Here is a 14,597-nt window from a genome sequence, read left to right on the forward strand (position 1 = left end):
TTCGAACTACCACCTGTTCTTGGGAAGTATGCTTGTTGCCTTACTTCTTTTGATATGAAGTTATCTGGTTAGACTACTAGGCCTGTTACTACGAAGTGCACGCTACAGAGAGAGATCTCACTGACACACTAACGGTACTTAATCGCATTGTCAAGACTGAAGTAGATGCTTGTACGGTGTTCGCTTACTTATCCAAATTTGTGATATAGAAACAAGTGATTTTTTCTTCAAATTAGAAAAGATTCAAGCACAATAAGAGGAGTTGACATCTCGTTGCTTGAGTGACTAAGCTGACAATTGCAAAATGATGAATGTTCCTCCTCTTATGGATCGAGCAGCGATGCACACAGCATGGACTTACAGAGAGAATGGCTGCTCATCTGTCATCGAACGCGGTAATCGTATCCGTCCTGAACGTAACAATCGCAGAAATGTTCAGAAATTAGCATGGCGCTGTTCTGACTGGGTAAAAGGTTTTTCTGAGGATAACAGATTTGGCAGTATGACTATTGCAGACGTTAGTCCTAGAGTAGCTATTAAACGCGTGTTAGTTCTCTATGAAAATCTCCAGTACAGAGAAGCTGCTAATTTTATAAACCGTCTGAATTCTTCTACTTTCAAGGCTATTGTTGGAGAACTTCCCATCGAAGTGTTTGTGGAAGCCATCCCTAACAGCCTTCCCATTCTAGAAGCATTGTATGCAAAGGTATTCCTCTCAGATGGATTGAATTTCTCTATTAAACTTCTTCGTCCCGAAGGTGTCGTTATGCAGATGGTTAGAATATTTTCTGAACAAGACGAGGGGATCGGTGCATTGATACAGAAGAGTAACCCTTGCTCCCCTGTAGTGGCTTCTTGTAAGAAACTTTTGAAGGTAAGTTGCTTTTGCAGACAAAACGACTCTTATCTGATGGGATATTCTTTCATTTTCTGTTTTTTTTTTTTTTTTTTTTTACTTACAACAGGACTAGAGTTCATCTTCAACATTTGTACAAAAAACTGAATGCAGTTCAGTCTGGTCAAATACACACACACACACACACACACACACACACACACACACACACAAGCGCGTGCGCACACAATCATCACAAAACAAATTATTAAGCAGAGAATTAGCATTCTGGTTACTTCTTTATAAGGACATTTTTGTATTGTGGTTAAAGATAATGGTAATGATAACTACTTCAGTAAGAACAAAAATGAATGCTAATAAATTATCCATTAATGAAACCCTTAAATAATCTGTTCAACAATTTGGCAGTAATATAAGCACTAATCTCAGTACCAATAGGAATTCCAAAATTCATATCGAATTCGAACGTTTAGAATTTATTTTTTTTTTTTTGCTGCATTTTATTTGGTCAAAAGCGTCATTAATACCTTCGATAAATATATTTGTATACTGATAGTCAAGTTTTTTCGCATAATTTCAGATGTAAAACAATTAGCTGCACAACAAATGTTCCAGCTGACGACAAACCTTGATATTTTTAACTCCTTTAGTATAGCTGTGCTGAATTTCTGTAATATAAATGTTACAATAATAAAATGCGTTGCCATAAAAGATAAATAAATAAATAAATATATATATTAGGGTTACCAAGTAATTTCATTCAACCATTTTTGAGGTCTCCTCAGTGAGTAGCTAGACCCTAAATACCAAGGTTTTAGTAATACAGAGCCTTGTCAACTTTACCTATGCAAGTTGCTACAAGGTGTTTACATTACCCAAGGTAAAAAAACTTATTTATATATATAAAATATATATATATTATATAATTATTTATATAATTTATATAAAACTTATTTATATAAAACCGTAGTTTGTAGGAGAAAAGCTCGCTACCTCCGCATGAAACCGGATAAACTTATCTACAACGAAAAGTTCGTATAAAATGTCATCGCGTTCTGGACGAAATTTGAGCCCAGGTCTTTATTGTGTGTGTAATCGCCTAGCTTCTTCAAGGACTAGTGTTTCAATGCAAAATAATGTATCTGAAGAATTTTAAGAACAGGAATATTGCTCCGCAAGCAATATCTGACGTTAGGTTCTTGTGAGGTAAGAACCTAATGAATGTTGCTATGTACTTAGTCCCAATATACCCGTCAATATACTTATATACTTAGTCAACTCAGTCCCAATATACCGGTCACAGCATCTGCTGTGACGGGTATATTGGGAATAAGTTGAAGCCAGCTTTGTATCATCATTACCCGTCAGTATTCCCCCTTCCAAAATGAAGCCTTTCTAAACATGGTCAGAATTGCATTATTGTATGTCCGAAGCCCTAGTTTGCAAAACGAAATGCTGTAGTCTAATCAGATTAGTGTTGCGAGATCCAAGGTGTCTTAGTGCCGTAAGGAGTACTTTATAATGTTAATTTCATTGAACCTTTTAGAAGTTGGATATTTTTTCGTTGGAGCGGTTGAAAAGAACGGATTAATCCCATTTAGAACACGAGAAATCTTTACAAAGCCCTTTTCAACAAGAGTTATCTGAGTGTCATACGTCAAAGTTTTCTCCAACAAAACATCAAACCAGTCGGAAAGCGCACACAATTAGCAAACATAATAAACTGGCTTAGAGAAATGGTTGCTTTAGCCGTAATTAAAACTAATGTCCGGTACTGTCATACGAGAAAAGACTTCTGTTTGTTGAAAATAGATTAATTTGGGTTTTATTAGGTGTATGTTTCAATGGAAAATAATGTATCTGAATAATTTTAAGAATAGGAATATTACTATTTTATTCAGAAGACGATGTGCCTGTTTCGATTAATTTATTTCATATATTTTTTGGAAAATTATCCATGATGTAAAAGAAATGGTTCCATTTTAAAATCGAGAGATTTTGTATAAATAATTTTATATTTTCGGTGTTTTGTTTTGTTTGAAGTGGAAATTCTCTGTTTTTCTTTCTATACAGAGTGCAATCGTTTCAGAACAGTGTGCAGCAAAAACTGTACATTTTCTTCTTAACTGAATCGCCCTAATCTATGACACACACACACACACACACACACACACACACACACACACACACACACACACACACACACACACACACACACACACACACACACACACACACACACACACACACACACACACACACACACACACACAAATAAATAAATCACACGATTCAATTAAGGAAAAAAAATCGCAGGATTTGAATGATCAGAGTAGATCCTATTAATCCTGCTACGACAAAGTCTTTTCCAGTAGCGAAGTTAAAATACGGTTGGAGAATCAAATAAATAGTATTTCACGGAGCAATATTTGAGGAATACAGTGTTTCGCAATTGGATTTTCGATCCATTACTAGGTTTTGACGAATTTCAGTTGGGTCTGGAAAAGATTCAAAGTGAAAAATAAATAGTTACATTTGATATAAGTTGAGTAGTTGCAAAATAGTGCTTATATAAATTTTATTGCGGACTCATCTGTAAAACGAGTGCTTAAAATCGCATGTTTTTGCAGAGTTTAGATGCTGATGCATGAATAAGTATTCGTAAACAAAAACTAGTAATATTGCCTGTTGGTACATGAAAATAAAAACAAACAGAAAACTACAGCTGTACACTTTTGCCATCGCCAATATCGGAAATCTGAGTCAGTATAACTGCCACATGTAATAGTACTGTATCAAGCACATTACATAGCAACATTTGTCACTGAAGGCAGATGCAGAGTTGCGTGAAGGGACTTATAAGGAAAGAGAGTGGCTATTGCCTGGTTTTCCTTTTCAGTCGTTTCAGACCGTAGGTGACTTTGCAGGCATTGCCCATAAAGTATTCCTGGTGACATTTTTTTACAAGGTAGTTCACCATTGCTCCCCCCCCCCCATTTTATCCGGGCTCTGGGCCGGCATATGGCTGACTGGGCAGTATTCATGACTATAATCCCTGTATTTTCACGGGGCCTGGTTGCCTGTTCTTGGGGACGAAAAACCCGAGTTTCCGAGCAAAATAAGCCCTATTCGGTTTTTTCACCCATTGAGTCGAAAATGATTAAATAAAGGTTCCTCACATCATTGAGGGAATCGAATCCAGGTCTTTCCGACCAAAGGGCTTCGTCTATGCTTACTGAGCTACGGAGGCTCTGAGTAGCTATTCAGTGGTGTAATATACACTGCTTGGAAAGAAGTCAACAGACACCATAGTGTCTGTTGACTGTGAGGAACAAACAGCCATGGCGCCCACTTTAAAGGCTACACCCTTTTTGCCATTGCCAATATCGGAAATCTGAGTCAGTACAACTACCACGTGTTGCACTGTATCAATCACATTACATAGCAACATGTGTCACTAAAGCAGAGCCGCCCCTAGGAATCTTGCCGCTCCGTGCAGTAGCATATTTTGCCGCCCCTTCTTAGTGTTGCAAGATCCAAGGTGTCTTAGTGCCGTAAGGAGAACTTTATAATGTTAATTTCATTGAACCTTTTAGAAGTTGGATATTTTTTCGTTGGAGCGGTTGAAAAGAACGGATTAATCCCATTTAGAACACGAGAAATCTTTACAAAGCCTTTTTCAACAAGAGTTATCTGAGTGTCATACGTCAAAGTTTTCTCCAACAAAACATCAAACCAGTCGGAAAGCGCACACAATTAGCAAACATAATAAACTGGTTTAGAGAAATGGTTGCTTTAGCCGTAATTAAAACTAATGTCCGGTACTGTCATACGAGAAAAGACTTCTGTTTGTTGAAAATAGATTAATTTAGGTTTTATTAGGCGTATGTTTCAATGGAAAATAATGTATCTGAAAAATTTTAAGAACAGGAATATTACTATTTTATTCAGAAGACGATGTGCCTGTTTCGATTAATTTATTTCATATATTTTTTGGAAAATTATCCATGATGTAAGAGAAATGGTTCCATTTTAAAATCGAGAGATTTTGTATATATAATTTTATATTTTCGGTGTTTTGTTTTGTTTGAAGTGGAAATTCTCTGTTTTTCTCTGTACATTTTCTTCTTAACTGAATCGCCCTAATCTATGACACACACACACACACACACACACACACACACACACACACACACACACACACACACACACACACACACACACACACACACACACACACACACACACACACATAAATAAATCACACGCTTCAATTAAAGAAAAAAAATCTCAGGATTTGAATGATCACAGTAGATCCTATTAATCCTGCTACGACAAAGTCTTTTCCAGTAGCGAAGTTAAAATACGGTTGGAGAATCAAATAAATAGTATTTCACGGAGCAATATTTGAGGAATACAGTGTTTCGCAATTGGATTTTCGATTCATTACTAGGTTTTGACGAATTTCAGTTGGGTCTGGAAAAGCTTCAAAGTGAAAAATAAATAGTTACATTTCATATAAGTTGAGTAGTTGCAAAATAGTGCTTATATAAATTTTATTGCGGACTCATCTGTAAAACGAGTGCTTAAAATCGCATGTTTTTACAGAGTTTAGATGCTGATGAATGAATAAGTATTTGTAAACAAAAACTAGTAATATTGCCTGTTGGTACATGAAAATAAAAATAAACAACAGAAAACTACAGCTGTACACTTTTGCCATCGCCAATATCGGAAATCTGAGTCACTATAACTGCCACATGTAATAGTACTGTATCAAGCAGATTACATAAGAACATTTGTCACTAAAGGCAGATGCAGAGTTGCGTGAAGGGACTTATAAGGAAAGAGAGTGGCTATTGCCTGGTTTTCCTTTTCAGTCGTTTCAGACCGTAGGTGACTTTGCAGGCATTGCCCATAAAGTATTCCTGGTGACATTTTTTTTACAAGGTAGTTCACCATTGCTCTCCCCCCCCCCCCCCATTTTATTCGTGCTCGGGACCGGCATATGGCTGACTGGGCAGTATTCATGACTATAATCCCTGTGTTTTCACGGGGCCTGGTTGCCTGTTCTTGGGGACGAAAAACCCGAGTTTCAGAGCAATATAAACCCTATTCGGGTTTTTTCACCCGGTGAGTCGAAAATGATTAAATAAAGGTTCTCACATCACTGATGGAATCGAATCCAGGGCTTTCCGACCAAAGGGCTTCGTCTATACTTACTGAGCTACGGAGGCTCTGAGTAGCAATTCAGTGGTGTAATATACACTGCTTGGAAAGAAGTCAACAGACACCTTAGTGTCTGTTGACCGTGAGGAACAAACAGCCATGGCGCCCACATTAAAGGCTACACCCTTTTTGCCATCGCCAATATCGGAAATCTGAGTCAGTACAACTGCCACATGTAGCACTGTATCAATCACATTACATAGCAACATTTGTCACTAAAGCAGAGCCGCCCCTAGGAATCTTGCCGCTCCGTGCAGTAGCATATTTTGCCGCCCCTTCTCCCTTATTTTTCGTATAGTTTATGCCAACTTTGTCGCCCCAAACAAACTTGCCTCCCCTTTGCAAATGCACGTCTTGCACTAAAGGCAGATGCAGAGTTGCGTGAAGGGACTTATAAAGAAAGAGAGTGGCGTAATATACACTGCTTGGAAAGAAGTTAACAGACACTATAGTGTGGGGAACAAACAACCATGGCGCCCATCATAATAAGATGTAGAACTCTTCCTTTCGCTGCGATGACTGCAGCAATCCTACGAGACATACTTTCCAAACGCGTACGACAACGATCAATGGGAATTTTGGACCATTCTTCCTGTAGACATGTAAGGAAGTCCTGGTCTGTTGTAGGGAAGGGTGTCCCTTGACCTCTCCCGACGCTCCAGTTCATCTCACAGATGTTCAATAGGGTTTAGATCAGGGCTCTGTGGAAGCCAGTCAAGTGTGGTCATATTCATGTCCACAAACCAATGGTATTAGTCTCGGTCTCGATTCTGAATGTTTTTGTGCAGATTCGTGTTCTAGTCGATGCCCGGAACTCCGCATTCAACGTGTCGGCCGACGAATGGCGGTTTTTACATATTTCCTACGGTCACATTCGGTGAGTGTGGTGGCTCGTCCACTGCGGGTAGCACTTGCAGTTGACTCCCTGCGCTTCCATCTCAGTATGGTATCAATGATTATTGACCTAGGATGTCCCAGTTTGTGAACAGTTTTCCGAACAGATAGGCCTGCAACATTACATCTTATCATAACGCATCTTTCAAATTCTATTGGTTCCTTTCTGGCAGCCATTTCACCCGGATTCAGTTGTACTGACTTGGGAGCATCATATGTCTCCAATTTATACTGGCTTCAAACACGTGATGCGTTACATGGCACGATGTGCCTTGGCCATGTGGGTGTGCTTTAACTTCTTTCCAAATAGTGTATGTTCACAAAACAAGAACAGCGCTCGTAAATGAAGATGGAGTTTTTTTTCAGCGGCTGTAATAGTGTAAAAGGAATATTTGTAAATATTAAAAGGTACTCAGTAAATATCATTTATACACTTCCTAGAAAACAATATTAAAGCTTCCCTTGTTCGTTCTTCAAAAGATGAAATTCACTCATTATCAGTACTTGAAACGTACAGAATACACCGTCAATGTACGCTTCCATATTATGGACAGTATTAAAGATACAGCTAAAAGGAGAGAACGGTAGAATTGTATAGTTACGAACCAATACAGAGAAAGTAGATCAGCATACCATGTGATCGACACCCTACATGCAGTTAGATGGAGAAGGACTATTATTTTAAAGAGACAGATTATTCTGGGAATCTGTTTATGCTTTGCAGAACACGTCTAATCTAAATAAGTACGGTTATAAAAAAACTTTCAAACATATGGGTGACTGTAATTCTGCATTTAAATCAACAAAATAAAAAAAGTCCACTTCTCATTGTGTTCAGAGGGCATACTCAAAATACCTAAATGCTTGCTCGATATTCCAGTACGTTATCTCTATCCTTGACAATGCCTTGGCGACTGTTAGGCGAAATACTGAATAAAATTATTCATATTTTTTACTTCTGTGTCGCGAATAATCATTCGAATTTCATTATTAACCCCCTTAACTAATTCCAATTAAAAATCAGAAAGCGGTCGTTTTTCTGCCAATTGTTTGGGCGAGTTTTGGGCGAGGGTGATTTGCTGGATCAAATTCATCATTATTTGAAAAATAATGATGAATTTGTGCAAACGCAAACGAAATAGCAGATACACGCAGTTGGCAACTTTTCTCAGCTGAAAGGAAATAGGCACAAGATTGTCTAGATAGTCTATATTCGGTTGTATTTATATGTGAAACGAAAATTCAAAATCAATTTTCGTGCAATAAACAAAAGAGTGTCACAGACGTCTTTGTATGTTAAGGGGTTAACATATTTATTATCATTATTATCGCATAAGTTTGAATAGTCACTGAGATGAAAATAAATAGTATGTGAAACATTAATGACCGTATAATTTTTACAACATTGTGTATATCTTACTGATGAACAACGAGGTGTTAATTGTGTAATGAATCTAATGCATTTCGTATAATCAAACTTTTTTATGTCTGCCAGGTTTACAACCCCCGAAAAGTTATAAACCTGGAGTACATGAATGCCATAGATGGACTAAAGCATTTTATGATTTTTTTTGTTAATTAATTTTTTGTGTATTTTTTTTAACTTTTTAACAGAGTCAGAAACCCTGTTCTAGAAACTAAACATGGAACTTTTTGTCAAACCATTTCAAAGTTCAATAACTTGAGCAATGGTTTCACACCGGGTGATGAAATGCATCTCCCACCTAAAGACAATCACAAACATCAATACATGCCGGATTTGAGCTCGAGGCCTGTTGGTTAGAGAGTGAATATGTTAACTTCTCGGCCAACCAGGTCAGCAAGACCTAATATGAACATCTGAAATGCATGCGTACACAACATAATGAAGTTGCACATATAATTTGCAAATTTTATATTTATATCAGCGATATAACTTTAATAGTCAAAGAATCCACCAAAGATATCTTTTGAAATAATTTCTTCTTAATTTTTAGGTAATAGTCCTGTCTGAGCCGAGAATGAAAAAACTGCTCTACAGTAGGAAAAAGGCACTCGACAAGGCCATCAAAGGACTCGGTCAGCATGGACTTGTTGGCACATATGACAACACGCTCATGAATCTTCACGAGGCACTGAAAGTAGAGTTTGAAAGAGTTATCCATCGCTATAAGATAGCGGTTCAAAAACTTGACGAACTTAGTCTCACTCACAGACAACCAGTAACACGCTCTCTCTCACATGGTCCTGCACCGATCAAAGCAAGTCACCAACGTCAGCTTAGTCTCCGTCAAGATGAGATACAGGAAAGGCTAATTAAGAACAAGACTTTACTTAATGCTATCGAGCCAACACTGACCAATAATTCCTTGGTGATTCTGTTAAAAATTCTGGAGAAAAGAATTGAGTACGATAAAGATGTCCTCTTTCAATTCACTCAACTCAGAAAAGAGGTAAAGAATGTGAATCAGAATTCTATCGTTGCTCCAATTCTAATGAGATTCGTTCAAGGATGCCAACAGGTTTTAGAACTGATGAAAGAATTCGGTGACTTTGATGACGATAGTAGCACAGATATCTCTGGTTATCACAGTGATTCTGATTCGGCGACGGCCCTCAGTACTTCTCCTTTCATCACTTCAAGTCATCAAACCTCAAAGTACAACATACTCTACCGCTCAGGTGAGTACATAACTTCTAAACAGAAATTCAAGTCAATCTTTACTTAATGGTTAAATTATTTTAGATATGCATTTCATGCTAACTTTTTTGTTTTCGAATTTCAATGAATCCAAACCCATAAAAAACATGCACTGATTTTTGTTACAGCAGTATTTTGCTTGTGGTTGAATTCTTTCCACATTGCAGAAATGAATAACACGAGCTCACAAAATCACTAAGACCTTAAAATGCGTACTGGTACTTCATCATAGAGAAATGCATAAGAAGGAACATAGCATAAGATGTCTCTCTCTGCTATAAGATTCTGTCGACCATTTTCAAATAAATTGCATCCTGAAGAATTTTTTCTTCAAGATGGGTAGTTTATTTACAATTTCATTGTTTATGAATTTCCAATGTTTTGTTAGATTGCTAGAATGCTTTAAAATGAAACAGTTATAAACTCTACAGAATGTTATAGCAGAGATATGTTATGTTTTTTTCTTATGCATTTCTCCGTTCTTTTCTATGATGAGGTGGTACTTATTCATATTTTAAGGCTTTATCTGAGATAGTTAAGAACCTTTTCATGTGCCAAAACAGTTCATTCACATAGGTAGGGAGCAACTTGAGAGTCTGTCATGTTGATATTTATACCAAATACCTTAAATTAATCACATGGATCTATATCTGATTAAATGATGTATAGCAAAAAGGCATTTATTCCTTATGCCTATGTCCAATAACTGACTAGCAGAGAACATTTTAGACGCAATGTTTTCTTTATTAATATTACTTTATTAAGATGGAGAATACGAGCCGTTTGAAGTAAAAAAGTGTAAACATGGAGAAAGAGAGAGAGAGAGAGAGAGAGAGAGAGGGGGGGTGAAATAAAGCGAATCGACAGTGACAGAACTTATAATTTCGATTTTATTATTTTAAAGAAAAAAAAGCAAAACCTCCTACTATAGTTTACCATTCATCTTTTTCGGTTGCTATTGGAATAATTAGCGCCTGCGTAGCTCAGTCGGTATAGACGAAGTCCTTTGGTCGGAAAGACCTGGATTCAAATCCCGTCAGTGACGTGAGGAACCTTTATCTGGTCTCTTTCGACGAAATGTGAGTTTAGCCGGGCTCATAGGGAAGTAGGGTTTTTTCACCCTGAAACTCGGGTTTTATCCCCCAAAACAGACAAACCGGCCCCGTGAACATACGCATCTACAGACTTAAGACACACCGGAAGGCATAGGGCCAACCACCTTATCCTTGAGTACGGTTACGGTTGCGAAGTCCATAAATACTTGGAAAGGTCGTGGGCTTAAGTGCCTGTTAGTACCACTGACAGGATAGGATTTAAATAATTACATCGCAAATCATAAGGTCAACAGGAAAGCAGCAGTCGAGAAACCATGGTAAAAAGCTATCCTAAATATTAACATAGCTTTTCATCTAATTTTTCTATCACGATAGAAACACGACTACTACTACTACAGACAAAGCAGGTTCTATTCACCTAGTTGAGGCCAGAAAACAATAACAATCTGCTTATATCTTCTCATCTCTTTCATTCCCGCGTGACTGATTGATAACCATTCGAGCTGAACCAGATTCTGGATGCATTCGTGAAACATGTTGCAACTCTGCCCATGATAAAAAAAACCGTACAGACTCCTTATCTGCAGGAAATACTATAGGCTTTTTAACACACAAAAGGAATCATTGAATGAATAACTTCTCTCGCTTTGCTTACTGAATCAAAGAAAAATAAAGATATTATTTCAAGATCCTCTCCACAATCAACAAAAACTTCCCGTGCGCAATACCCTTTATAATAAGGTGTATATACTTAATCAACTTAGCATAACATTTTATCAATTATGTTATACAAAAAAATAAAAATTAGTTAACAACACTTAACAAGTTGATCATAAAAGGAAAGATTTCGGTATTACGACCACACGTTTATTAAGATAAATAAAGATAAACAAACCAGACAAGTTTCGTATGTCGTTTGACTTACATCTTCTGGGGTTAAAGGTAACTAAAAGTTTGAACACGAGAAATGAGAAATTACTCAAAATAGTCCATTAGATGTTGTTATGGCAGTCTAACTGCTCATCAAATTAAAAAATCCTAATGCGGTATCTATACATACGTTAATGCATGCTATGTTTGAACAATGCTGGATGTTGTCACGGTTTGTTGTTCCTGTTCACTTTGTCCGAGGTCTGACTTAGGTATATTTTTTATGAATGCTGACCAAACTTGGTGTAGAATTAGGCCCTGGTTTTTGTTGCATTGCGTTGGGATTCTAAGCATATTTGCAGCTTCCTTACATTTCCTTGTGAAACAGTTTTTTTTTTCAATGTAAGACATGTCCATTTTATGCCAAAGTACATTATGGCCAGTGGAAGTTGTGTGGATGCTAGGCCTGATTTGTGTTCTCTCCTTTTTTTTGCACGTCTTTTTGATGTTCGTTCACACGAATTTTCCCTGATCTTCCCGTCTGGCTTACGTAACAGATGCCACAGGAACAGTGAATTTTATAGATACCTGGTTTTTTTAAAAGGGTGATGTGGAGGTTTTGGGGATTGTAGAAATCTTGATATTTTTTCTAGCGGTAGAAAAGCTACTTTAATGTTAAGTTTGTATAGTAATTTGGCCAATTTGTCCGTAACATTCTAGATTTATGGTAGCGTAATTGCGTTCTTGAAATCTTGCTTTTGTGAGGATTTTTTTGATTGTCTTAAGTTCAAAACCATTTTTTGTGAGGATCTGTGTTAAATAATGTAATTCTTCCTTCCGCCTTTCATCTGTGCTGGAAATATTGTAAGTTCTATCCCTCAAGGTTTTTATTAAACCTATTTTTTTGCATGGGGTGGTGGTGTGAGGTAGCATTAATAAATCTTCCTGTGTCGGTGGGCTTTCTATAAATGGAGAAAGATAATCTGTTTTCTTTTTCATTGATTTCTATTAGGATATCAAGGAAAGGTAGTTTTTTATGTTCTTCCTGTTCCAAAGTGAATTTTATGTTGTTGTACAGATTATTAAGATAATCTTTAAAAGCAGTGAGTTCCTCTGTTGTTCCTGGCCATATGATGAAAATATCGTCTACATAACGAAGCCAAATTTTCGGATTTTTATTGATAGTTGTTTAGTGCATTATTTTAAAAATTTTCCATATATAGGTTGCTAAAGCTGAGGATGGGGGGGGGTGCTCATTGGGGGCACTGACAATGGGGTGCCCATTGTCAGTCCTTCTTTTTGTTCCCAAAATTTGTCTTGATACATGAAGAACGTATTTTTTATGCAATGTTTATATAGTTCTACAATGTCCGGTGGAAAAAGATCTTCAAGGAGATTCACTGTTTCATTTCTAGGAACATTTGTAAAAAAGGCTGACTACATCCAAACTAGCCAAGATGTCTGAAGATTCTAAGCATATATCCTTTACCTTCTCAATGAAATGTACACTGTTCTTAATGAATGATGTTGTTTTTTCCTATGTGTGGTAAAATCATGTTAGTGAGGTGTTTTGCCAGATTTGAGGTCGGAGAGTCTCTTCCGTCCACTAACGGTCTTAAAGGAGTATCTTTCTTATGTATTTTTGGAACTCCATATATTCTAGGAACTAATGGGTGTTTTGATTTAGAGTTCTTTTTAGTTCTTCAGTCCAACTGGGTATATTTTTAATTAGATCATTGGTTGTATTGTGAGCTCACCAAGTGGGATCTCTGTCTAAAGGTGTATAGGTATTAAAATCTTCAAGAAGAATTTTCATTTCTTTTTGTTATAATCCTCTGAGTTCATGAGTACCGTCGCATTCCCTTCATCAAAATGACGTGCAAAAAAGGAGAGAACACAAATCAGGCCTTGCATCCCGCACAACTTCCACTGGCCATAATGTACTTTGGCATAAAACGAACATGTCTTATATTGAAAAAAGCGTTTTCACAAGGAAATTTAAGGAAGCTGCAAATATGCTTAGAATCCCAACGCAATGCAACAAAAACCAGGGCCTAATTCTACACCAAGTTTGGTCAGCATTTGTAAAAAATATACTAAGTCAGACCTCGGACAGAGTGAACGAGAACAACAGAAAGTGACAACATCCGGCATTGTTCAAACATAGCATGCATTAACGTATGTTATAGATACCGCATTAGGATTTTTTAATTTGATGAGCAGTTAGACTGCCATAACAACATCTAATGGACTGTTTTGAGTAATTTCTCATTTCTTGTGTTCAAACTTTTAGTTACCTTTAACCCCAGAAGATGTAAGTCAAACGACATACGAAACTTGTCGGGTTTGTTTATCTTTATTTATCTTAATAAACATGTGTGGCAATACCGAAATCTTTATTTTGAACTGTTAAACACAGAAACCTATGCCTACAAAGTTGATCTTATTTTACTTTTCATAAATACAAATTGTTTTACAGATATTTTCATTTAAAAGACAATGCAGGCAATGAGAGATATTCAATTTCCAAAACTGTCATTACCACTTCACACCGAACAGGAAGTTTTACTTATGCGACATCTTCCACTTTTTATTAATTAGTAACGGTTGGACCCTCTGATCATGTGCGCCTCATATGGTGGCGCGTCCGCACGGTTAGCCTGGCTATGCGCTTCCATATACCTGTGGAAGGAGTGTCATAGGTTCGATTCCCGTCAACGACGTGAAGAGCTTAAGGATCTTCCTCAGCCATAGCCAAGTTAGCCGGTTTGGGGCGTGGACAGCAGGGTTTTTATCTGGGGTTTTTCATCCCGCAAGCAGGCAAACCGGCCCCGTGAACACACACACAGGCTACAGTCAAAAATACATACTTAATCCTGCATTAGGAGGGCTCATCCAGTCCTAAGGGGCAGTCGAGGAAGGGGGAACCCCACACGAATTAATAAAAAAACAGGGTGGCGTCAGGCTAGGACTATCATATTCATTATTTAGCGTTCTCATGTCAAACTTAAAG

General features: G+C 37.3%; 1 protein-coding gene across 1 annotated transcript in view; it reads left to right on the forward strand.

Moving 5' to 3' along the window:
* The first annotated feature begins 304 nt into the window (after positions 1–304).
* Positions 305–14,597, forward strand: part of LOC150107301 (uncharacterized) — a 76,167-nt gene continuing 61,874 nt past the window's right edge. The window contains exons 1-2 of the mRNA XM_090391776.1: positions 305–874; positions 8,956–9,640. Of these exons, the coding sequence (XP_090247902.1) occupies positions 305–874; positions 8,956–9,640 (1,255 nt within the window). The remainder of the gene's footprint in view (positions 875–8,955; positions 9,641–14,597) is intronic.

This window comes from Typopeltis vanoorti, chromosome 4 (genome assembly GCF_054136105.1).
Source record: "Typopeltis vanoorti isolate ZY-2024b chromosome 4, IOZ_Tvanoo_1.0, whole genome shotgun sequence".
Classification (NCBI taxonomy): domain Eukaryota; kingdom Metazoa; phylum Arthropoda; class Arachnida; order Uropygi; family Thelyphonidae; genus Typopeltis; species Typopeltis vanoorti.